Source organism: Canis aureus, chromosome 27 (genome assembly GCF_053574225.1).
Source record: "Canis aureus isolate CA01 chromosome 27, VMU_Caureus_v.1.0, whole genome shotgun sequence".
NCBI lineage: Eukaryota > Metazoa > Chordata > Mammalia > Carnivora > Canidae > Canis > Canis aureus.
This window is the reverse complement of record NC_135637.1, coordinates 40,268,496-40,293,715: the sequence shown is the minus strand read 5'-3', so window position 1 is coordinate 40,293,715 and position 25,220 is coordinate 40,268,496. Positions and strand designations below refer to the sequence as shown.

The 25,220-nt window shown below is 45.1% G+C and overlaps 1 protein-coding gene across 1 annotated transcript; it reads right to left on the bottom strand.

The window, feature by feature from the left end:
* Positions 1-755: 755 nt before the first annotated feature.
* DKK1 (dickkopf Wnt signaling pathway inhibitor 1) lies at positions 756-4,275 on the bottom strand. The gene is made up of 4 exons (XM_077874996.1): positions 4,033-4,275; positions 3,707-3,878; positions 2,390-2,533; positions 756-2,095 (listed from the first exon to the last, which is right to left on the bottom strand). Exons 1-4 carry the CDS (start codon positions 4,273-4,275, stop codon positions 1,842-1,844), a joined length of 813 nt encoding a protein of 270 aa, XP_077731122.1. The 3' UTR covers positions 756-1,841.
* Positions 4,276-25,220: the final 20,945 nt, after the last annotated feature.

The following is a 25,220-nucleotide window of genomic DNA, read 5'->3' as shown; positions in this document are numbered from 1 at the left end:
ATAGGGGAGCAGCAAAGGTCGACCTCGCTGAGGGTCTCTGGCCCCCGTGGCTCCTGTAGACGGGAAGGGATCTCCTAACCAAGGCCCTTTAAACGATTGCTCTTTTGCCCTCTTAGAGCAGAGGCCCTGCTCTCTTTTCCAAGAAAGGATTTCCTGTTTCCCCTCCTCTATTGGAGACGGCAGTCCTTAGAATTGGCCTTCCTGGCACTTGGGCAAACAGGCACACGTAGGAAAAGAAAAGTTCTCCAGGGTGAGGCTGAAACTCGCGGCCAAAAGGAACATAACCGATCTCCTGCCAGTCCCTTCGTCTGTGAAGGGAACCTCCTGTCGCCGGGCCTCAGCCCCTGGAAACTGAACCACTTCTGGGTCAAAGCCAAGCTTCTAGGACACCTGTGTTATTTAAGGAAGACGATTCGGCCAATTGATCAGTCCTCGTCCTTCGGAGTGCCTTAAACCCAGCATTTTGTGGTATTGACACAGACTTCCGGAATATTAGAGCAGGTGTGGGTTGAGACCGTGGCCTCCCCTTCCCCGGTATCCGATGTTCCAGTGCCAAAGCCGGCAGGTAAAAATGCAGAGTCCGTTTAGATTTCATCTCTGTGGGTATTTTTTTTTAAACACTCCCATCTCTAGCCTCTTCCTAATCAACAGGTTTCAGGAAAATAAAAATGGAAATAGTCACCTCCCCCAGTAAAGGAAGGAAATAAGCGCAAGAGAAGAGGATTTGCAGTTCTTATTTATTTAAAAGTCAAAGCAATTAGAACACGTCTTCCTGGCATGGAGTAGTGGAGATGCTTCAAATTTAGTAATTTGGTACAAAATCTGCATGTATTTGTCAATTGTATTTACACACACACACACACACCCTTCCTGCCAACCCATCCAGTACTTTGGTATTTTGTGGGAAATTTCCTTTATTGCTCAATAAAGGAATGTCACAATTAAAAAAAAAATCTACCATTTGGGTAGATATTAATTTATTGGAAACCATTTTTGAAAAGCAGTAATGTGAGATTCAATCTCATGATCGCACCGTGATTGAGTTTGTCAGTGGAGAACACATTTCTTTAAAAGTACTCTAGAATTTAAAAAAAAAAAAGTACTCTAGAATTGACCGATACTGCCTTCATTTAGTCAGGATCTTCCTCCGACCATCTTGAAACACGTCACCTTTCCGTCCCCATGGAACACGTACACACACACACACACACACACACACACACCCCTAAGATCCCAATGCCAAAATTTATCTGTACTTGTAACATTTCGTGGTATTAAATGTTAAATTTTATTTCAAGGACTATCACAGCCTAGAGATAAATATAATCTAAGCACCGAGATAGTACATTTCAGAAAATAAGCTAGCATTTCCGTGATTAAACTCGGACACCTATCATTTGTCATTCCAAAAGCTCCTGGCCTTCTAGAGTCTAGAATTAAAAGGGAAAGGGTTATGCGTTTAGGAAGTAGAAGCTGAAATTATTTATTTCAATTCAATATAGAATATTAGTCAAGAATAATAATCAATGTGTACAAAAATTTACATAACAAGAGACACAAGAGACAATGCAGCACCTTTAGAAAAATAATTAAGTTTTGTTGCATTTACAGGTAAGTGCCACACCGAGAATTTACAACACAGTAATTTACTGCAATCAATGACAGGGGAGTTTCATAAAGAAACAAAGCTCTTACACTCCAGATTTTCAGAAGGTATTATTGGAATGCGTAATCATAACCACAGAATTTGTACATCCTCTAGGATTGAGCGGACAAAAATCACACAAAGTTTTCATAGCACATATTCTAGCAAAGGAGTCCACTGTGTTTGGACGACTGGCTTAATGTCTCTGACAGGTGTGGAGCCTAGAAGAGTTACTGGCTTGATGGTGATCCTTCTGCAGCCGGCAAGACAGGCCCTCGCCGCAGTAACAGCGCTGGAATATCTCCAGCCCGTGGGAGCCTTTCCTCCTGTGCTTGGTGCACACCTGGCCCTCTTTGAGGACAGGTTTACAGATCTTGGACCAGAAGTGTCGCGCGCAACACAACCCCGTGGCGCAGTCTGATGATCGGAGACAGACCGAGCCTTCTTGTCCTGGAAGGGAGGAGACAGACAACGCGGAAAAGCCCACGGTTACTACTGCTCGGGCTGCAGGATGTCCTTGGCAGAAGCCCCAAGGCCCTGATGACGGGCTGGCAGGGAGCGCGTCACCTTTCTGTCCCCATAGAACCCGTACACACACACACACACACACACACACGCACAGACACGCACGCACCCCTAAGATCCCAATGCCAAATGCCAAAATTTATCTATGCTTGTAACATTTCGTGGTATTGAATGTCAAATTTTATTTCAAAGGACTATGGCAGCGGGAAGGCCCTTTACCTTTGGTATGATACAGTTTCGAAGACAGGGTGGTTCTTCTGGGGTACCCATCCAGGGTGCTGTGGTCGTTGCCACCGCTCTCCAGAATGGTCTCCTCGATCTCTCCTCGATGGAAGTGACCGTGGTCCGAAGGCATGCATATTCCTGAGGAGGCGGGAGGGCGCAGTCACGCGCTGCGGCCCGGGGTCAGCCACCAACGGCCTTGCCAGTGGCCGCCCGGAGGGCCTGCACCCACCCGCCGACATGCCTCCTGGAGGTGACCTGATTTTCAACCCGAGCCCAACTTCCTCCCTGCTGCTCATGCAAAGCCCCCCAGGTGGACAGAAGCAGCATCAGTGCGGCCCCCCGAGCAGGCAGTCCTGGCCACAGCCCCAGCAGAGCCATTTAAAGAACTTTCCTACCAACTGTGGCGGTGGCAGGGAGCTTTCTGCCCATTTTAATGCCACCCTTGGGGTAAGAAATAAAATTAGTCACTTAAAAAATCGTTCTTAAAAATAACTCCGCTGCCCTCGGTGCTCTATGGGTCTATTGCCGGCCTGAGCAAAGGCAGCCCCAGCTGCCTGGAAGGTTCCAGACTCGCCCACCAGTTCCTTCACTGTATAATTTCTATATTACAGAGATGGAGTTGGTTCGTCCCCCAGTATTCCTGGGTCCTAAAGAGGGTCGCCACCCTCCAGTTTATTTCTGGAGACTTCTCGGGCTGTCTGAGCCTACCTCTTGGAGACCTTACATTTTCGGGGATCTGTGGTTGGGGGGGAGGGAGGAGTGCTTTATTTTAAGGGAGCGGGAGGTGGAGGGGGGCAGGGGGATGGATGCAGAGGGCAGGATGCGTGGGTATCAAGATGCCCCCCCACTCCTCCCACCCCGAGGGTGGGGGGCTCAGGTAAGTCACCATCTTGTGGCTACCACCAGGGTGAACAGGGAGCGCTGGGAGACCCTGGGCGGAAGCCAGAGAGGGCCGGGCCGGGCTGGGCTCGCTGCATACTTGCACCTTGCTCCCCAGCTTGGTCCTCAGCTGCCGTCCAGGTGCTCCCTAGATGCGCATGCTCGCGGAGGGGTCGGCTCAGGGGAGCCGCGGCGGGGAGCACCTGGAGGGAGCGCCCGGAGGGTGGGGTGGGGGCGCAGCGACCTCCCGGATGAAGCCCTTTCCGGGGAACCTTGCAGGGGCGGGGGGGCACCCTGGGTGTTAGCAGAGCCGGGAGTGCGCCCAGCGCCCGCACCCATCCGCGGGCGCCCGGGAGGGAGGGATGGAGGGAGGGGTGGGGGGCGGGAGGGACGCTGCGCTGCGGGTCGGGCACGGAGCGACGGGACACTCACCGTTTTTGCAGTAATTCCCGGGGCAGCACATCGCGTGCCGCATGCAGCGTTTTCGGCGCTTCCTGCAGGCGAGGCAGACGGGCGCCCCCGTGCCCCCCGCGCCCCCCGCGCGGCCCGGGCTGGCGCAGTACTCCTCGGGGCTGCACTCCTCGTCCTCGGCGCACGGGTAGGGCTGCGGGGAGCGGGCGGTGAGGCCCCGGGACCCCCTCCCCGAGCCCCCCGAGCCCCCCGAGCCGCCCGGGCCCGCGCGCACCTCTCCAAAGCCGCTCCCCGCACGAGCCCCGGGCTGCGCGCCCTCGGGGTGCCCCTGCCCGCGCCCCGCTCACCTGGTAGCTGTCAAGGGTCTGGTACTTGTTCCCGCCCTCGTACGCGAGGCCCGGGGCGGCGCTCACCGCCCAGCCCGGGTGCCCGGCAGCGCCGCCCAGCGCCGGGGGCAGGTTCTTGATGGCGTTGGAGTGCAGGACCGAGTTGGAGGCGGCGCTCGCCCCGGGCCGCGGGGGCCCGCACAGGGCGGCCGCCAGCAGGGCCAGCAGGAGGCGGGCGGCTCCCGGGGCGCCCGGGGCCGGCATCGCGCTGGCGGACGCGGTCGCGGGGGGCGGGGGCGCGGGCGCGCGGGGGGCGCAGGGGCGCCCGGGTGCGAGGGGGCGAGGGTGGCCGCTGGAAGCCGCGCCGGCTCGGCTGCGCCCCGGGCTCCGAGCGCCTCCCGCGGAGCCAGAGTCCCCGGTGCGGCCGCAGCTCTGCGCCGCCGCCGCCGCCGCCGCCGCCTTTATACCGCGGGCGCGAGCATCCCGGCCCCTCCGGGAGACAACAAAGCGGGGATGGGATTTCAAAGCGCTGGGAGGGGCTGGAGGGTGTGTGTGCATGTGTGTGTGCGTGCGTGTGTGTGTGTGTGCGTGTGCGCGCACGAGAGGGGGCGCCCGGCCCAGCGCAGCGCAGCTCAGCGCAGCTCAGCGCAGCTCAGCGCAGCGCGGGGGGCGGAGGGGGCCTGCACCCGCGCGCCCTCCGGGTTGCAGGAACCGCAGCACCCTGCACTTGGGAGACTCTTCTCGGGTCTCCCCGACGCCGGTGCATGCTCGCTTAGCGAGCCCCGTGAATGGCATCTCGCCTTCAGCGTTAAACACCCACCCCCCTACCCACCCATCTCCACCCGCACCCATGGGTGACTCGGGGTCTCCGCCAGCGGGCCAGGCGGCCCGTGCGAGTTGCTGATTAACCTCGCGGGGGCCACGGTTTGCAGAGGTAGGGTGAGGTCCTCGGTTCACGGTCAGCTTCTCCCCCTCCCCATCCTTCCCCTTCCTTCGTCTACACCCATACCACCACCACCACCACCACCACCCCCGTCCCGCCGCCACCGCAGGAAAAATGTGCAAAGAGAAGGAAATTTGCACATCAAACGAGGGCAAGGAGGAAGAAGAACTAATGCTCTTTGGATGGGGGAGGTTAGAGAGGGAGGCGAGAGACGGGCGTTGGGAAATGAGATCAGGGGGCGGAGGGAAGAGGGAAGGGACCGGTCCGATAATCAGACTATTTAATGCGGCTCTTTGAATCCGAGCGGCCGCGGCCTGGAGATGAACTTGATGAGGCAGACGGGGCCGAGATCAAAGTGGCCCGAGTCCCCCCGGGGCCCGCCGGCGTGGGCCCGGCCTGCTCGCGCTGCCCCCGGGTGCCCTGGCGGCCGCCCCGGGGCGCAGCAGCGCCCGGCTCCCTGCTCGGGGCTCCAGGCCGCAGAGCGCAGAGCGGCCGCGTCTGCACCCCGAGGCACAGGGGGTGGGGTGGAGGGGGGCATGCCCCTCTCCGGGGAGCTCAGCTGGGCTTAGCTTAGCTTAGATCCCTGCACGCAAGTCCTAGAGTCCCGCTGGTGTGCAAGCGAGGCTGTCCTGCTTGCACGTGCACGGCCGAAGCCTGTGCCCCGTCTGGGATCTTGCCCTTTGGGGGGCCGGGGGCGCAGGGGGTGGATGCAGGATGGAGGAGACTGCTGTGGTGATAGGAGTAACACAAGATAAGGAAGGGCCGCCCTTATTTGCAGGACAGGTTGGTGTTGTGTCGGGAGATGCACAGCTGCCCTGCACTTCAGCGCAGGAAGAGAGGATTCAATGATCCGTCACTGCTGAATCAGAAAGACTAGCAGGGAGCAATCTGCTGCTCCAGAGCCTCGGTGGGACTTAATACTCTCTACACAGACCTGTTCACCGGCCAGGGCCCCCCACCAAGGACAGCCAGTGAGGGTCTGCAAGTAGGGAGATCCCCAGGTTAATAGCTGGGGAAAGGGATATTTAAAAAAAAATAAAATAAAAGTTCATAAGGGTCTGTGTTCCAGTTCCTTGGGTTTCAGAGGTTGTGTTAAGAAGATCTTCCAGGGTCGTCTGGGGGGGCTCGGCGGTGGAGCATCTGCCTTTGGCCCAGGGCATGATCCTGGGGTCCCCAGATGGAGCCCCATATCAGGCTCCCTGCATGGAGCCTTCTTCTCCCTCTGCCTGTGTCTCTGCCTCTCTCTCTCTCTCTCTCTCTCATGGATAAATAAATATTTTTTAAGAATCTTCCAAACAATTCTTTAATAATGCCTCTAATAGCACCAGTATCCCACCCACCCCAAATGCCATCTGTCCTGTGAAATTTCCTCTGCTTTATTGATGATTCCTTCTTGAAATTTTAATATGGATTAAATCCCACATTGTTGTGTGTGTGTGTGTTTTTTTTTTTAGGTTTTATGACAAACATGTACAATGATCTAGACTTGGCTACAACGTTAGAAATGTTTGGCACAAATGGAGATTTGAAACAAAGGAGAAGCTGTTGATATAGGTTTTTTTTTTTTCCTCTTTTAAATGAGCCCAAGAAACAAGTCGAGGTACATTTTATTGAGAACAAGCAACAAGCCAGGTCTCCCTGGGGCAGGTATGGCCCTACCTCAGTTGACCTGAAGTTGGGATATTTGGAGAGGTATTGTAGGATAACAGGGTAACGCTATAGGGGATTTCAGGTGTCACACTATCACTTGCAGAATATGATAGTAAAGTCAGTATTCGACGTGCTGAGCACCTTCTGTGTCAGAAAATCTGCAGTTGTCTTAAGTTGTTATGATGCTGAAATGCAGAGAACCAATCCCCTTACCTTGGGAAGGGTGAAGATGTTTCTTCTTTGTCCTATTATCCTATTGAAATATTTCTAAAACTAGGCTGTGCCACACTTATGGCCAGTCTCCTTTCCTCTTTTGGAAAGAGATGGTAATGTTATCATAACAAATAACAAATTTAATTCATTAGGAGTTTGGATTCACAAGTCAAACTATTGTCGGGGGTGGGGGGGGAAGTTTCATCAGCAAACGAAAACCTTTAACGAAAAGGCATGTTGCATAAATTCAATCCCAAGCCCTGGATTTGTACGTCTGTTATGACTTCATGGTCATTGAGCTTGGACAGAGCCTGCTGAGTTAGGGGAGCTAAGGCAAGACTAGAGGTTTCAGAGCAGACCGGGTTCTATCTCCTTTACTACTTTTCCACGCTGCTCCTGACGTCGTGATCTGAAAGCTAATAATGAATTGGTCAATACTCGTGTTTCTACCATGTGCTGAGCAGGGTAGTTGGTGCTGTGGGATCAGAGATGAGTGCTCAAGGTATCTGTCTTCAACTGAGTCGGGGGAGGGCTGGCAAGCTCCTAGGTTATACAGAAGAGCAACCCCCAACTCTTAGTTTCAAATGGGAAATTGTACTCCCCCCCCACCCCCCCAGTGGAATTTCCTTTTTTTTTTTTTTTTTTTTTTTTTTTGGAATTTCCATTTGAAGAGCCTTTCCAGAATGAGTTTGCTCACTGGCAACAAAAGAGCAGGACGGATAAGGAGGTAGACGGAGGGTCATAGTTCCATCACCGGCCAATTAAAAGTCAGGGAATGCCCCTGATATGCAAAATGCTACCCTAGTACTTTGAGAATAACCCCCACCCCACCCCCCAAATATCAAAGGCAGGTTCCTTGTCCTGAGAAAGCTTTCTACCTAGGAGTAGTTGGAGAAGCAAATATACTTATATGGGAATCGGGGTAAAAGTTTTGTCCAAAACGGGTCAGATTTTGGCACATATGAGATCGTGGGGAAGACACAAAAAGGCCCAGAAAGGGTGACGATGACAAGCCTCAGGAAAGAGAAGGTTCTGGTGACTCTCTGAGCTAGGTGGCAGAGGTTGGGGAAGTCCTGGCCTCGGTATCTCGTTGACTAAAAGCAGTTTATTTAGTTCCATAGGGCCCCATGACTCCTATTTCACCTGTTTAAATATTCATAATTAATATAATAGGTTTAATATTTTTATATTAGGTTTTAAAATAGGTGGAACATGTGCACCGAAGTGGAATGAACCCTCCTAGCTCATCAATGGCATGAGAGTGCATGCGCTCCTCACATTTTCCGTACTGTGCACGGGGCAGAGGATACGTCCCCCTCCTCATCCGCGAGGAAGATGGCAAATATGCTCCAAAACACCGTGCTATTCACAATTTTTCCATCGTTGTCATTTGAGATTCTTCTGCGATTGCTGCTTACTGGTCCTCTCCCTCCTTCCCTCCTCTCCCCCCTCTTTTTCATTCTTTCTCTTTGTTAAATCAAAGGAAGCAGATCTGTTGCCATTTAATTGTCCTTTACTAGGAAAACATTACATAAATGTCATTCCTTATGGTGGCTGCTGTCAATGTTTATGTTGGTGCCGATCTTAAATTTATAGTAGGGATTCCTCATTCCTGAGTTTAGTTAAAAAAAAAAAAAGTTATATGACTTTCCCATTGGCCTTTGAAAGATTTTGGTCTTAATGCTCTTCATGACCTTAAAAGGGCTTTTAAAAAAAGACCAGGCCCAGGGTAGGACTCCCCAGAGGCTGGATTAGGCTTTTCTGCACTCCTGGGTACAAAGAGAAGGCGAGATTTGACAATGGTTATGTTTATTTGGTCAGTGGAGATGGCCAGCCCAGATAAATCAGGCTCCGTGGTAGCTTTCCAACCCAGCCCAGAAGATGGGTTTTACAGGAGCAGGACATTAAAAATCAATCTGAGAAGAGAGCCCAGAACCCAGAAACTTTTGACAAAAATAGGGAGAATCTTGTCTGATGTCCTGACTCCGAGAGAGGTCTGCGGGATGTAGTTAGACTGTGAAGCTGCCCCCTTAGCATCCTCCCTAAAGGGTCTGACATTTCCAACCCTAAATACTGGCCCAGGGCAGTGGAAAGCAGGATGCAGGAGGCTTTTCAGACTCCAGACCGACAGAAATGTCATTTTCCTGCATGTCTTTCAATTCCTATTATTGTGTCCTTTAAAATGCAGGTGTTCTCTAAGGATTGGGGCCAAAGGGGGTATTTTTGGGAGCAGGAGACTGGGGCTGGAATTCTGTGACGGCCTGCAGTTGGCAGCTTGGTCAAGCTGTTTTATTCTAGTGTTGGTCCTTCGTTTATAAAATGCAATGTGTGTGGGGGGGTAAGGGGGCCCCTTTCAGAGTTAGCAAGCTCATTAACCAAAAAATAAATAAATAAATAAAAATAAAAATAAAAATAAAAATAAAAATAAATCACTGCCAGGACAAGGCCTTTTGTATTCTGATTAAATAAGAATATCCTGTAAGAGACCTGTTCCTCAGGCAGCCTAAAGAAATAATCGCTGACACCAATACTGTATTTTGATTTCAACTAATTTTTTCGAAGAAAACAAGAATTTAAATCCCTGAAAATAAGTGAATACTTGAATCAGGTGTTTGTTGTTGTTGTTTTGTCTTGTTTTTTAAGAAACAGAGATACACATGTATTTCTAAATGAAATCAGATGTTCTTGGAGGAAATGCAGCAAATATGGGAAAGTCCAAAACAAAAAATAAGTGATAGATGCAATTGTGTTAACTTGTCGTTCCTACTGGCAAACACCGCGGAGAGCAAGCTTGAGAGAGTGGGAAATTATTTGCCCTCGTAAGACTGACCCTAATGCTTTAGAGGTGAATTTCTCCAACCATCCCTAAATTTCAAACTAGGAAATTGCAATGGGACCCAGGGGTGGAAAACAGGATGCAGGACCTGGAAAGCTCTTTAGGGTCCCAAGACCCTGTCCTAGAACCAACCGGGAAGAACCAGGGATGTAGGTTAGAGCAGAGCTATGGGAGCATGCCCTTGCACTCACTCCCTGCACCCCCACTGTGCCTGCACCTCCACTACACAGGCACTCTCTCCCTGCACCCCCGCTGTGCACGCACCACTCTTGCACCCCTACTATGCATGCACCCTCTCCCTGCACCCCTACTACACGGGCACCCTCTCTTTGCACCTCCACCATGTGTGCACCCTCTCCTTGCACCCCTGCTGTGCACACCACTCCTGAACCCCCACTGTGCGTGCACCCTCTTCCAGCACCTCCAGTGTGTGTGCACCGACTCCTGCACCCCCGCTGTGTGCATACCCTCTCGCTGCACCCCTATTACATGCGCACCCTCTTCGTGCACCTCCACCGTCTCTCTGCACCCCTACTATGCGTGCACCTTCTCCCTGCACCCCCGCTGTGCGCGCACCCTCTCCCTGAACCCCTACTACACGCGCATCCTCTCCCTGCACCCTCGCTGCGCGGGCACCCTCTCCCAGCACCCTCATTGCGCGTGCACCGTCTCCCTGCACCCCTACTATGCATGCACCCTCTTCCTGCACCTCCACCGTGTGTGCACCCTCTCCTGCACCCCCGCTGTGCACTCACCCTCTCCCAGCACCCTCATTGAGCGTGCACCGTCTCCCTGCACCCCTACTATGCATGCACCCTCTCCCTGCACCTCCACAGTGTGTGCACCCTCTCCTGCACGCCCGCTGCGCGCGCACCCTCTCCGTGCACCCCTACTATGCGCGCACCCTCTCCCTGCACCCCTACTACGCGCGCACCCTCTCCCTGCACCCTCATTGCGCCTGCACCGTCTCCCTGCACCCCTACTATGCATGCACCCTCTCCCCGCACCTCCACCGTGTGTGCACCGGCTCCTGCACCCCCACCCCCACCCCTGCGCCCGGCGGAGGGACCCCAGCCCGCCGCCCGCAGGTGCCGCGCTGCGCAGTCCCGACCCGCCGCCGCCGCCGCCGCCGCGCGCACGGGAGAGGGAAACCGCGCGTGTTGGGGCCCGGCTTTGCTGCGAAGATCAAAGGGCCCGCGACCCCCGAAGCGCCGCTGGCCCCGAGCAGACGTCGTGCTCAGCACATTCGCCCCAGAGCCGGTCGCGCCGCGGGGGCTGCGGCTGCGCTGCTGTGTCAGCTCCCGGCAAATGAATACAGGCCCTTCCGACCTGATTAAGACGGGGCGGGGGACGGCGACCGACGGAGGGTGCAAGCTCCGAGGGTCCCGCCCCGCGCCCCGCTCCCCGCGCCCCCGCCCGGGCGGCGGGAGCCAGAAAGCCGCTCCTCTGCTGCCCCCGCGTGGCCGCCGGCGGAAGTTCTCCGGGTCCCGCAGGTGCCTATGTTAGAGCCCCTTCCCGCCGCGCGCCGACCTCCGGCGGGGCCTCTTGTGCTTCTTCTTCTTTTTATTTATTTTTTAAATCTTATCTTTTTCATTTACTTATTTTCTATTTCTTTTAGTTTTTTTGAATTTAGTTTTTAAATCTTATCTTTTATATTTACTTATTTTCTATTTCTTTTAGTTTTTTTGAATTTAGTTTTTAAATCTTATCTTTTATATTTACTTATTTTCTATTTCTTTTAGTTTTTTTGAATTTAGTTTTTAAATCTTATCTTTTATATTTACTTATTTTCTATTTCTTTTAGTTTTGTTGAATTTATTTTTTAAATCTTATCTTTTATATTTACTTATTTTCTATTTCTTTTAGTTTTGTTGAATTTATTTTTTAAATCTTATCTTTTATATTTACTTATTTTCTATTTCTTTTAGTTTTTTTGAATTTAGTTTTTAAATCTTATCTTTTATATTTACTTATTTTCTATTTCTTTTAGTTTTTTTGAATTTAGTTTTTAAATCTTATCTTTTATATTTACTTATTTTCTATTTCTTTTAGTTTTTTTGAATTTAGTTTTTAAATCTTATCTTTTATATTTACTTATTTTCTATTTCTTTTAGTTTTTTTAAAATTTATTTTATTTTTATTTTTTATTGGAATTCAAGTTGCCAACATGTAGCACAACACCCAGATAAAAGAAAACTTCTGCGCAGCAAAAGAAACAGCCAACAAAACTAAAAACCTACAGAATGGGAGAAGAGATTTGCAAATGGCCTCTTGTTCTTCTTCTTTTTATTTTTTTAAATCTTATCTTTTTTTCTTTATTTTTTTTAGTTTTTATTTTATTTTTTATTGAAATTCAAGTTGCCAACATATAGCACAACACCCAAATAAAAAGCTTCTGCGCAGCAAAAGAAACAGTCAACAAAACGAAAAGACAACCTACAGAATGGGAGAAGAGATTTGCAAATGGCCTCTTGTTCTTTTTATTTTTTTGTCTTATCTTTTTTATTTATTTTTTTGAATTTTTTTATTTTTATTTTTTGTTGGAATTCAATTTGCCAACATGTAGCACAACACCCAGATAAAAAGCTTCTGCAGAGCAAAAGAAACAGTCAACAAAACTCAAAGACAATCTACAGGATGGGAGAAGAGATTTGCAAATGGCCTCATGTTCTTCTTAATGCTCCACACTGTCCTTTGTGTGCAGAGTCCCTTCTTCCTTCCTAAGTTATGATTAAAAAGAGAAACGGATCCAACACGTAGGTCCTCTGATCTGCAGCTGCACTTGGAAGGTGGGGTGGGGGGCATTCCCAGAGAGAGATGTCAAGGTCATGCACAGGGGGGCCCTGGTGAATTTAGAGGTGCCTTCGCTCAGGTCCTGATCTCAGGCTCCCCGCCCACCTGCGACTCTGCTACTCCCTCCCTCTGCACCCTCCTCCTCGCCCCTTCCCTCGCTCGCTCGCTCTCTGTCTGAAATACATGCATAAAATCTTAAAAAAAAAAAAAAAAGTCAAGGTCTCCAGAATATTAGAAATGTATAATTGGGAAATTCTGGGTCAAACAAATCACAGATGAGACCATACACATAAAACTACTCATGGAAAATAAAAGTATGAGAGAATATTATGCATGTATTTGAGAAGCTATTAATCATTTCATGGTTCCATGCTCAAAAAAAGAGGATACAAACCTAGAGCCTCAGGCAACATAATAGTCAAACACACTATTTAATATTTGCATTTCTTTCGAGCCAACATAATACGCAAGTTAAAAAAGGTAGAAAAATTAATAAAACCTACTGGAAGTACAGACAACACATGCATCTGTTAAAATTAGTAGTAATAGTCACCCATTGTTATTTGCAACTAATAATTCTAGACTGCTCCCAAGGTTTTTCCTACAGTTCATTTTTCTTAAAGAGAAGTCCTCACAGCGACCAAACTCAAAACCCCCAAAAGCGTTTCTCTGCAATTGGGGATTTCTTTTAAAGAATAAAGGATTCCGGAAGATGTGTGAGAATGCTATTTCTAAACCCCCCATTCGGTAAATATTTTTATTTCCGTGCTAAATTCATAGCTAGAAGTCAGACGCTACGTATAAAACTGCACACTGTTGTTTTAAGTATTATAATGTCAAATCTAAGAATGCCTTTAAAGAAGCAAATTGACCTCAAACTTTCAAAACGTCGTTGTTTGGATTAGACCCCGTCCACCTTTTTTGAGCCATATTCTCCACCGTTTTCTTTTCACAATATTGCTTCTATCCAGCTGATTCTACTTACAAGAAAAGCAGCCTTAGAGCAAGCTCTAGGTTCCCATTGCATTTTGCAAACGTCAATAGCTCTGTAAACCCCACTTAGCCACCAGCTTCCTCAGATGCATGAAGGCGTCCAGCAGAGAACCTAACGGCTGATTAACTTCTTATCAGAAGTTTATCCCCTGCCCCTTTCTGTTAATATCATTTATTATTCTTATTTGCATGTGCTGATCATCGTAGAAGGGAGGCTATGGCTAGAGCTGTGGAGTCTAAGACGCCAAGGTGTACAGCTTGCTTCGTTTTTGTAGCTCTTGATTTCTAGGCAAAGTCTTACATTTGTTTGGAAGATTACCTTGCTGTGGTTTTATTAACAGATGAGGTTAGAAAAACAAGTAAGGAAATAGCAAATAAGCATGTGGAGCTTTTACTTGCAAGTGTGTAAGAAACTGGAGAGAAAATAATGGAATCCTCCCGTTTCTGTAGGCGATAAGAGGTGAGTATCAGTCAGGAGAAGATTTTTTTTTTTAATTTTATTTATTCATGAGAGACACAGAGACAGAGAGGCAGAGACACAGGCAGAGGGAGAAGCAGGGTCTATGCAGGGAGCCCGATGTGGGACTCGATCCCCAGTCTCCAGGATCACGCCCTGGGCTGAAGGCCGCACTAAACCGCTGAGCCACACAGGCTGCCCCAAGATTTTTTTTTTTTTTTTTTAAGATGATTAAGAATTCTGCACTTCTGGGATTCTTAAACTATGGTGTGCATGAAAACCCTGAGTATATATGTTAAAATCCAAGTTCCCACATCCCGTATGTGTGGGTAAGTTTAGCCCCTCCTGCCTTTTTTGTTGTTTGTTTCGTTTTTAAGATCGATTGATTTTTGGGGAGAGAGAAAGCAGGGGGTTGGGAGGGAGAGGGAGAGAAGCAGACTCTCTGCTAAGGGTGGAGCCCGATGAAGGGCTCAATCCCAGGACCCTGAGATCATAACCTGAGTCGAAATCCAGTGGGACCCACCCAGGCAACCCCCGCCACCCTTGTTGTGACACTTCCCACTGGCTGACTGTAATGCAGGGCCTCCTTAGGCAACGCTTTGCAAAATTCCCCCATCGGTCCACCGGTTCCCACCCACCCGGTCTGTCACCTTGCAAACCAAACTCCTCACTTTCCACCCAGGTTACAAGTTAATCCCAAACTCAGTGTTTGCCCGAACTCTGGAAAGCTAGGTTAACGGGCGCCCACCCCTGACCCCACACTACACGTACACCTGTCTTCTCAGAGACTGGCTCCTCGTTCCCATTTTGTATATCAGTTGCAGGGCTCAGAAATATGCATTATTATATTTTAATGTCCCAAATGATTCTGGGGCAGAGCCAGGTTTGGGACAGGTGGCCCTTGCTCACACTTATGGATCAGAAGGGGGACCAGGTGCTGGGGCAACCGGAGGCCTAGAACTACTGGTATGCTTAGCCAAGAACCAACCAGTGCTTAAAAAATAAAATAAAATAAAAAGCCTAAATAAATATATATGTACCTACACCTGCATATTATAAATGTTACTGATATAAACGATATACAGGACACAATTTGCAAATAATAAAATATATGCATTATTGCACCACATATCCTATAGCCCGTTGATTCTTACAGATGCTTCTCCTGGGTTTTGCTGAACTCTTGTATTTGTAGCAAACATCATGGGTGTGATTCAGCCACGATTTGACAAATGGGATTGCATCGTGTTCCACGTGTTTTTACTAATCAGTCCGTCATCACATCTGATACATGTTCCACTGTTAACCCGTTCGTGCCCTTGTACAAATTACACTCATTAAACTAAAATAAAACGGCTTTCAGCTTCCGTTTTAATCCAGCCCTGAGTTTTCATGTCTGCCGATTTCCGTGGTGGTTAGATTCAAGGGGAAAATGTGACTCCACTAAACATGTTGTTAGGCGATTTTTTCACTAAGCGTGGTTTGTGAGATTAATCCATTTTAAATTTAGCTGATACTAAATTTCACATCAGTGAAATTAGTTTATTTATTTAGTTTATCTTCACATCAGTGTAGTATTTCACTGTTCAAGTGTATCAGATTTAATGGTGCATTAGCCACGTGATGAATATTTTAATTTCTACATTTTTGGCTATTTCAGAATGCATATGCGTAGGCATCCTTACATGTACCTCCTGGTGAACATGTGTGGAATTTTTTTTCTTTCTTTTTTTTTTTAATTTTTATTTATTTATGATACTTACAGAGAGAGAGAGAGGCAGAGACACAGGCAGAGGGAGAAGCAGGCTCCATGCACCGGGAGCCCGACGTGGGATTCGATCCCGGGTCTCCAGAATCGCGCCCTGGGCCAAAGGCAGGCGCCAAACCGCTGCGCCACCCAGGGATCCCTGGAATTTTTTTTCTAAAATATTTTTCTAGGGATGCCTGAGTGGCTCAGTGGTGGAGCTTCTGCCTCTGGCTCAGGTCGTGACTCCTGGGTCCTGGATTTGAGGCCCACATCGGGCCCCCTGCATGGAGCCTGCTTCTCCCTCTGCCTGTGTCTCTGCTTCTCTCTCTCTCTCACGAATAAATAAATCTTTTAAAAAAATACAAAATAGAAGATAAAAAAAGAAAATATTTTTCTAAAATTTACCAATGGGTGGAGTCGTTGAGTTGTAGAATATGAACATTTTCGATTTTATTAAATATTGCAAAATTGTTCCTCAAGGTTGTAATAATTCATGTACGTACCAGCAGCATAGAAGGAGTTCACATGGCTACCCATCTTACCCAACACTTGCTATTTTACAGTCTTAATTTGCATATCTAAGGGCAGAGATGGCTTCTTCTAATTTTTAAGCTTACAGTGACTGATTATCAATCATGTAGAATACATATGCATAGATTTCTGTATTTCTGTTCTCTAGAACAGAAGACTTGGCCAAACTTCTTAGGCCATATAACAAACCATACAAAAATAGTACAAGAAAAGAACTTACAGAGCACCTGGGGGACTCAGCGGTTGAGGGTCTGCCTTCGGCTCAGGGCGTGACCCCGGGGTCCTGGGATCGAGTCCCATGTTGGGCTCCCTGCAGGGAGCCTGCTTCTCCCCCTGCCTGTGTCTCTGCCTCTCTATGTCTCTCATGAATAAATAAATAAAATCCTTAAAAAAGAAAAGAAAAGAGATCACAGGCTACTCTCTTGAGGCTATACACACAAATATCTAAAATGCAACAGTGGTAAATCAAAAATACCAATGTATTAACAATGCATGTCATGACAAAGTTGTATTCACGCCAAGGAAGCACGGGTGTTTTGATTTTCCCTCATGATAAGTGCACTCTGGCAGCCCATCACCTCTCTCACCCACTCCCCGTGCCCCTGCCCCTCCCCTCTGGTGACCGGCGGTTCATTCTCTGGAGTTAAGAGTCTGTTTCTTAGTCTTTCTCTCTCTCTCTCTCTCTCTGACTACTTTCTTTCTTTCTTTCTTTCTTTCTTTCTTTCTTTCTTTCTTTCTTTCTTTCTTTCTTCTTTCTTTCTTTCTTTCTTTCTTTCTTTCTTTTTCTTCTTTCTTTCTTTTTCTTTCTTTCTTTCTTTTTTAATAAAATAATTTTTATTGGTGTTCAATTTACCAACATACAGAATAACACCCAGTGCTCATCCCATCAAGTGTCCCCCTCAGTGCTCGTCACCCACTCACCCCCAACCCCCCTCCTCCCCTTCCACCACCCCTAGTTCATTTCCCAGAGTTAGGAGTCTTTATGTTCTGTCTCCCTTTCTGATATTTCCCACATGTTTCTTCTCCCTTCCCTTATATTCCCTTTCACTATTATTTATATTCCCCAAATGAATGAGAACATATAATGTTTGTCCTTCTCCGATTGACTCACTTCACTCAGCATAATACCCTCCAGGTCCCTCCACGTTGAAGCAAATGGTGGGTATTTGTCATTTCTAATGGATGAGGAATATTCCATTGCATACATAGACCACATCTTCTTTATCCATCATCTTTCGATGGACACCGAGGCTCCTTCCACAGTTTGGCTATTGTGGACATTGCTGCTAGAAACATTGGGGTGCAGGTGTCCCAGCATTTCATTGCATCTGTATCTTTGGGGTAAATCCCCAACAGTGCAATTGCTGGGTCACAGGGCAGGTCTATTTTTAACTCCTTGAGGAACCTCCACACAGTTTTCCAGAGTGGCTGCACCAGTTCACATTCCCACCAACAGTGTAAGAGGGTTCCCTTTTCTCCGCATCCTCTCCAACATTTGTGGTTTCCGGCCTTGTTAATTTTCCCCATTCTCACTGGTGTGAGGTGGGATCCCATTGTGGTTTTGATTTGTATTTCCCTGATGGCAAGTTATGCAGAGCATTTTCTCATGTGCATGTTGGCCATGTCTGTGTCTTCCTCTGTGAGATTTCTGTTCCTGTCTCCTGCCCATTTCATGATTGGATTGTTTGTTTCCTTGCTGTTGAGTTTAAGAAGTTCTTTATAGATCTTGGAAACTAGCCCTTTATCTGATATGTCATTTGCAAATATCTTCTCCCATTCTGTAGGTTGTCTTTGAGTTTTGTTGACTGTATCCTTTGCTGTGCAAAAGCTTCTTATCTTGATGAAGTCCCAATAGTTCATTTTTGCTTTTGTTTCTTTTGCCTTCATGGATGTATCTTGCAAGAAGTTACTGTGGCCGAGTTCAAAAAGGGTGTTGCCTGTGTTCTTCTGTAGGATTTTGAAGGACTCTTGTCTCACATTTAGATCTTTCATCCATTTTGAGTTTATCTTTGTGTATGGTGCAAGGCAGTGGTCTAGTTTCGTTCTTCTGCATGTGGATGTCCAATTTTCCCAGCACCATTTATTGAAGAGACTGTCTTTCTTCCAATGGATAGTCTTTCCTCCTTTATCGAATATTAGTTGACCATAAAATTCAGGGTCCACTTCTGGATTCTCTATTCTGTTCCACTGATCTATGTGTCTGTTTTTGTGCCAGTACCACACTGTCTTGATGACCACAGCTTTGTAGTACAACCTGAAATCTGGCATTGTGATGCCCCCAGATATGGTTTTCTTTTTTAAAATTCCCCTGGATATTCGGGGTCTTTTCTGATTCCACACAAATCTTACAATAATTTGTTCTAACTCTCTGAAGAAAGTCCATGGTATTTTGATAGGGATTGCACTAAACGTGTAAATTGCCCTGGGTAACATTGACATTTTCACAATATTAATTCTGCCAATCCATGAGCATGGAATATTTTTCCATCTCTTTGTGTCTTCCTCAATTTCTTTCAGAAGTGTTCTGTAGTTTTTAGGGTACAGATCCTTTACCTCTTTGGTTAGGTTTATTCCTAGGTATCTTATGCTTTTGGGTGCAATTGTAAATGGGATTGACTCCTTAATTTCTCTTTCTTCAGTCTCATTGTTAGTGTATAGAAATGCCATTGATTTCTGGGCATTGATTTTGTATCCTGCCACGCTGCCAAATTGCTGTATGAGTTCTAGCAATCTTGGGGTGGAAGCTTTTGGGTTTTCTATGTAGAGTATCATGTCATCGGCGAAGAGGGAGAGTTTGACTTCTTCTTTACCAATTTGAATGCCTTTAATGTCTTTTTGTTGTCTGATTGCTGAGGCTAGGACTTCCAGTACTATGTTGAATAGCAGTGGTGAGAGTGGACATCCCTGTCTTGTTCCTGATCTTAGGGGAAAGGCTCCCAGTGCTTCCCCATTGAGAATGATATTTGCTGTGGGCTTTTCGTAGATGGCTTTTAAGATGTTGAGGAAAGTTCCCTCTATCCCTACACTCTGAAGAGTTTTGATCAGGAATGGATGCTGTATTTTGTCAAATGCTTTCTCTGCATCTAATGAGAGGATCATATGGTTCTTGGTTTTTCTCTTGCTGATATGATGAATCACATTGATTGTTTTATGAGTGTTGAACCAGCCTTGTGTCCCGGGGATAAATCCTACTTGGTCATGGTGAATAATTTTCTTAATGTGCTGTTGGATCCTATTGGCCAGTATCTTGTTGAGAATTTTTGCATCCATGTTCATCAGGGATATTGGTCTGTAATTCTCCTTTTTGGTGGGGTCTTTGTCTGGTTTTGAAATTAAGGTGATGCTGGCCTCATAGAAAGAATTGGGAAGTACTCCATCTCTTTCTATCTTTCCAAACAGCTTTAGTAGAATAGGTATGGTTTCTTCTTTAAACGTTTGATAGAATTCCCCTGGGAAGCCATCTGGCCCTGGACTCTTGTGTCTTGGTCATTTATTTCTTATATTCCACATATGAGTTAAATCATATGGTTTCTCTTTCTCTGACTGACATACTTCACCCAGCGCGATACTCTCCAGCCCTATTCATGTAGTTGCCAAAGGCAAGATTTCATTCTTTTGCGTGGCTAGTATTTCGTGGTGTATAATATACACAGCACGTCTTCGATACTTATCCATTGATTGGTCAATGGGCACTTGGGCTACTTCCATAATCTGCTATTGTAGATAATGCTGCTATACACATAGGCATGCGTGTATTGATTCAAGTCAGTGTTTTTTTTTTGTTTTGTTTTGTTTTGTTTTTGTTTTTTGTTTTTGTAAATATCAGTAGTAGGATTAGTATATCATAGGGTAGATCTATTTTTTATTTTATTGAGGACTCTACATACCGCTTTCCACAGTGGCTGCACTAGTTTGCATTCCCACTCCCACCAACAGTGCACGAGGGTTTCCCTTTCTCCACATCCTTGCTTTTTTTTTTGTTTTTGTTTTGTTTTGTTTGTTTTCTGTTTTTGTTTTTGTTTGTTTGTTTGTTTGTTTGTTGGCTTCTGATTTGAGCCTTTCTGACAAGTATGAGGTGATATTTCACTGTGGTTTTGATCTGCACATACCTGATGGGGAGTGATGCCGAGCATCTTTCACGTGTCTGTTGGCCATCTGGATGTCTTCTTTGGAAAAATACCTATTAAGGTCCTCTGTCCATTTTTTAAATTGGATTGTTTATTTTTTGGGTGTTGACTTGGACAAATCCATTGTATATTTTGGATACTAATTCATTATCGGATATGTCATCGGCCAATACCTTCTCCCATTCAGTAAGCTGCCTTTTACTTTTTGATTTTTTTTCCTTCACTGTGCAGAAACTTTTTATTTTGATGACGCCCCAATAGTTTATTCTTGCTTTTGTATCCCGTGCCTCAGGAGACATTAGAAAAATGTTGCTGCAGCCGATGTCGGAGAGATTACTCCCTGTGCTCTCTTCTAGGATTTTTATGGTTTCAGGTCTCACATTTAGGTCTTTAATCCATTTGTGTTTTATTTTTGTATATGGTGTAAGAAAGTGGTCCAATTTCATTCTTCTGAGTCTCTTATAGGCAGCATATAGGTGGGTCTTATTTTTTTTATCCACTCTGTCACCATATGTCTTCTGATTGGAGTGGTTAGTCCAAATGCCAGTTGTTGAAGTAACTGTCATTTTATCATGGTATATTTATTCCTTCTTTGTTGAAGATTAATTGGCTTATAATTGTGGGTTTATTTCTGGGTTTTCTATTCCATTGAGCTATGTGTCTATTTTTATGCCACTACCATACTGGTTTGCTTAGTGCCACTTTGTAATATCACTTGAAATCAGGAAATATGATACCTCCAGTTCTTTTACTTTTTCAAAATTACTTTGGCTATTCAGGATCTTCTGTGATTCCATACGAATTTTATGATTGTTCTGGTTATGTGAAAAATGCTGTATTTTGATAGGGATTGCATTAAGTCTATACATTACTTTGGGTAGTAGAGACATTTTAACAATATTTATTCTTCCAATCCATGAGCATGGAATGTCTTTCCATTTTTCTGTGTTGTCTTGAATTTCTTTCATCAGTGTGTTATAGTTTTTAGAGTATAAGTCTTTCACCCTTTTGGTTAGGTTTATGCCTAGATATTTTCTTGGTTTTGGTGCAATTGTAAATGGGATTGTTTTCTTAATTTCTGTTGCTTCATTATTAGTGTATAAGAATGCAACAGATTTCTGCATATTGATTTTTGTATCCTGCAATTTTATTGAATTAACTTATTCTAATAGGTTTTTGATGAAGTACTTAGGGTTTTCTATATATAGTATCATGTTATCCACAAATAGAATTTTACTACTTCCTTATCAATTTGGATAACTTTTACTTCGTTATGTTGTCTAGTTGCTGCCGCTAAGACTAATTAGTACTGTGTTGAATAAAGTGGTGAGAGTGGACATCCCTGTTTTTTTCCTGACCTTAAGGGAAAAGCTCTCAATTTTTCCCCATTAAGGATGATATTTGCCATGAGTTTTCCACATATGACTATATTATGTTGAGATATGTTCCTTCTAGACCTACTTTGCAGAGGGTTTTTACAAATGGATGTCGTACTTTGTCAAATCCTTTTTTACACTATAGGAATGATCATATGGTTCTTATCCTTTCTCTTATTGATGTGATGTATTATGTAGATTACTTTGTAAATATTGAACCATCCTTACATCCTGGGAATAAATCCCACTTGATCGTGGTATTTTTTTTTTAAACATATCATTGCATTCAGTTTCCTAATGTTGAGGATTTTTGCATCCATATTCATGAGAGATATTAGCCCATAGTTCTCTTTTTTAGTGGTGTCTTCATCTGGTTTACCTGTCAGGGTAATGCTGGCCTCATAGAATGAATTGGAAGTGTTCCTTCCTCTTCTATTTTTTGGAATAGTTTGAGAAGAATAGTACCTACTATTCTTTAAATATTTGGTGTAATTCACCTGTGAAGTCATCTGGTCCTGGAGTTTTGTTTGTTGGGAGTTTTTGGAATACTGATTCAATTTCATTGCTCTATTTAAATTTTCTATTTCTTCCTGCTTTGCTTTTGGGAAGATATATGTTTTTTTTTTAAGATTTTTATTTATTTATTCATGAGATACAGAGAGAGAGAGAGAAAGAGAGAGAGGCAGAGACACAGGCAGAGGGAGAAGCAGGCTCCATGCAGGGAGCCTAATGTGGGGCTCAATCCTGGGACTCCAGGATCATGCCCTGGGCTGAAGGCAGATGCTCAACCGCTGAGCCACCCAGGTGTCCCAGGAAGCTAGGTTTCTAGGAACTCATTCATTTCTTCCAGGTTGTCTAATTTGTTGGCATATGTTTGTTAAAATTTCCTTGTGTTGGGGATCCCTGGGTGGCTCAGCGGCTCAGTGATTTAGCGCCTGCCTTTGGTCCAGGGCATGATCCTGGAGTCCCAGGATCCAGTCCCACATTGGGCTCCCGGCATGGAGCCTGCTTCTCCGTCCTCCTGTGTCTCTGCCTCTCTCTCTCTCTCTTTCTGTCTCTCATAAATAAATAAATAAATAAATAAATAAATAAATAAATAAATAATCTTTTTAAAAAATTGCTTGTGTTTCTGTGCTGTTCATTGTTCCTTTTCCTCTTTCATTAGTGATGTTGTGTATTTGGCTTCTCTTTTGCACTCTCTTTATGAGTCTGGCTAGAGGTTTATCCATTTTGTTGATCTTCTGAAAGAAACATCTCCTGGTTTCATTGATCTGCTCTATTGTCTTTTTTGTTTCCATGTCATTTGTTTTCTTCTCTAATCTTTGCTATTTCCTTCCTCTTGCTGGATTTGTTTGTTGTTGTTGTTGTTGTTGTTGTTGTTGTGGTTTTAATTCTTATTTTCCTAGTTCTGTTAGGTGGAAAGTGAGGCTGTTTATTTGAGACTTTTCTTGCTTCTTGAGGTAGGCCTATATTGCTATAAACTACCCTCTTAGAACCACTTTTGCTGCATCCCAAAGATTTTGGACTGCTGTGTTTTCATTTGCACTGGTTTTTATGCAATTTTTTTATTTCTTCTTTGATTTCTTGGTTGAGTCATTCATTATTTAGTAGCATGTTATTTGACCTCCATATGTTTGTGCTCTTTCCAGATTTTTTTCTTGTGGTCGATCTCTAGTTTCATAGTGCTGTGGTCAGAAAAGATGCATGGTATGACTTTGATCTTTTTGAATTTGTGAGACTTGTTTTGTAGCCTAACGTGATTTATTCTGGAGAATGTTCCGTGTGTACTTGAAAACAATGTGTATTCTGCTGTTTTAGGATGGAATGTTCTGAATGTCTGTTAAACCCATCTGGTCCTGTGTGTCACTCAAAGCCACCATTTTCTTGTTGATTTTCTGTTCAGATGATCTGTCTCCATTGATATAAGTGGGGTGTTAAAGTCTCCTACCATTACTGTAATACTATCAATTATTACCTTTATGGTTGTTATTAACTGCTTTATGTATTTGGGTGCTTCCCTCTTGGGTACATAAATATTTGCAATTGTTATATCCTCTTGTTGGATTGTCCCCTTTATTATGATATAGTGTACTTCTTTGTCTCTTGTTAAAGTCTTTCTTTTAAAGTCTATTTTGTCCAACATAAGTATTGCTACTCCAGCTTTCTTTTGATATCTGTTTGGATGATAAATGTTTCTCTATCTCCTCACTTTAAATCTGCATGTGTCTTTAGGCCTGAAATGAGTCTCTTATAGGCAGCATATAGGTGGGTCTTATTTTTTTGTAATCCACTCCATATGGTGATATGTCTTCTGATTGGAGTGGTTAGTCCATTGACACTCAAAGTGATTGCTGATAGATATATACTTATTGCCATTTTGTTATTTGTTTTGTTGGGTTTTGTTTTGTTTTTGTAGTTCTCCTCCGTTTCTTTCTTCATTTGCTGTCTTCTCTCATAGTTTTTTGGCTTTCTTAAGTGATGTCCTTGGATTCCTTTCTCTATTTTTTGCACATTTATAACTGGTTTTTGATTTGTGGTTACCATTAGATTTATATATAACATCCACTGCAAATAGTGGTCTATATGAAGTTGATGGTCACTTAAGTTTAAACCCATCCTTGGGATGCCTGGGTGGCTCAGTGGTTCAGTGTCTGCCTTTGGCTCAGGGCATGACCCTGGAGTCCTGGGATCGAGTCCTGCATCAGGCTCCCCAGAGGGAGCCTGCTTCTCTCTCTGCATATGTCTCTTCCTCTCTCTCTGTGTCTTTCATGAATAAATAAATAAAATTGAAGGAAGAAGGAAGGAAGGAAGGAAGGCAGGCCCATCCTTTACTACTCCTACCCTCACATCTTAGGTATGTGGTATCATATTTTACATCCTTTTATTTTATGAATCTCTTGACTGATTTTTACAGAAATATTTATTCTTATTACTTTTGTGTTTTTTACTTTTCATAATTTCCCTTATGGTCTTTCCTTTCCATTCAGAGTCCCCTCTAATATTTTGTATCCTGTGGTTTAGTGGTCATGAAGTCCTTTAATTTTTGTGTGTTTGGGAAACGATTGATCTTGCTTTCTGTTGTGAATGGTGGCCTTGCTAGATAGAGAATTCCTGGCTGTAGATTTTTCCCTTTCAGGCCTTCGAATATATCATGCCATTCTCTACCAGCTTGCAGAGTTTCTGCTGAAAAATCTGCTGAGAGCCTTATAGGGTTTCTCTGGTATGTAACTGTTTTCTCTTGTTGCTTTTATATTTTTTTTTCCTTATCAGTACTTTTTGTCATTTTCATTACAATGTATCTTGGTATGGACCTCCTTGGATTGAATTTTTGGGGTGATCTCTGTGCCTCCTAGATCTGAATTTGTTTTCTTCCCCAGATTCCAGAATTTTTCAGCTATTATCTTTTTCAAATAAATTTTTGCTCCCTTTTCTCTTCTTTTGACATATCTATCATGTGAATGCTATTGTGCTTGATGGAGTCACTGAGTTCCCGAAGGCTCTTCTCAATTTGCATAATGTACTTTCCTTTCCTTTGTTCAAGTT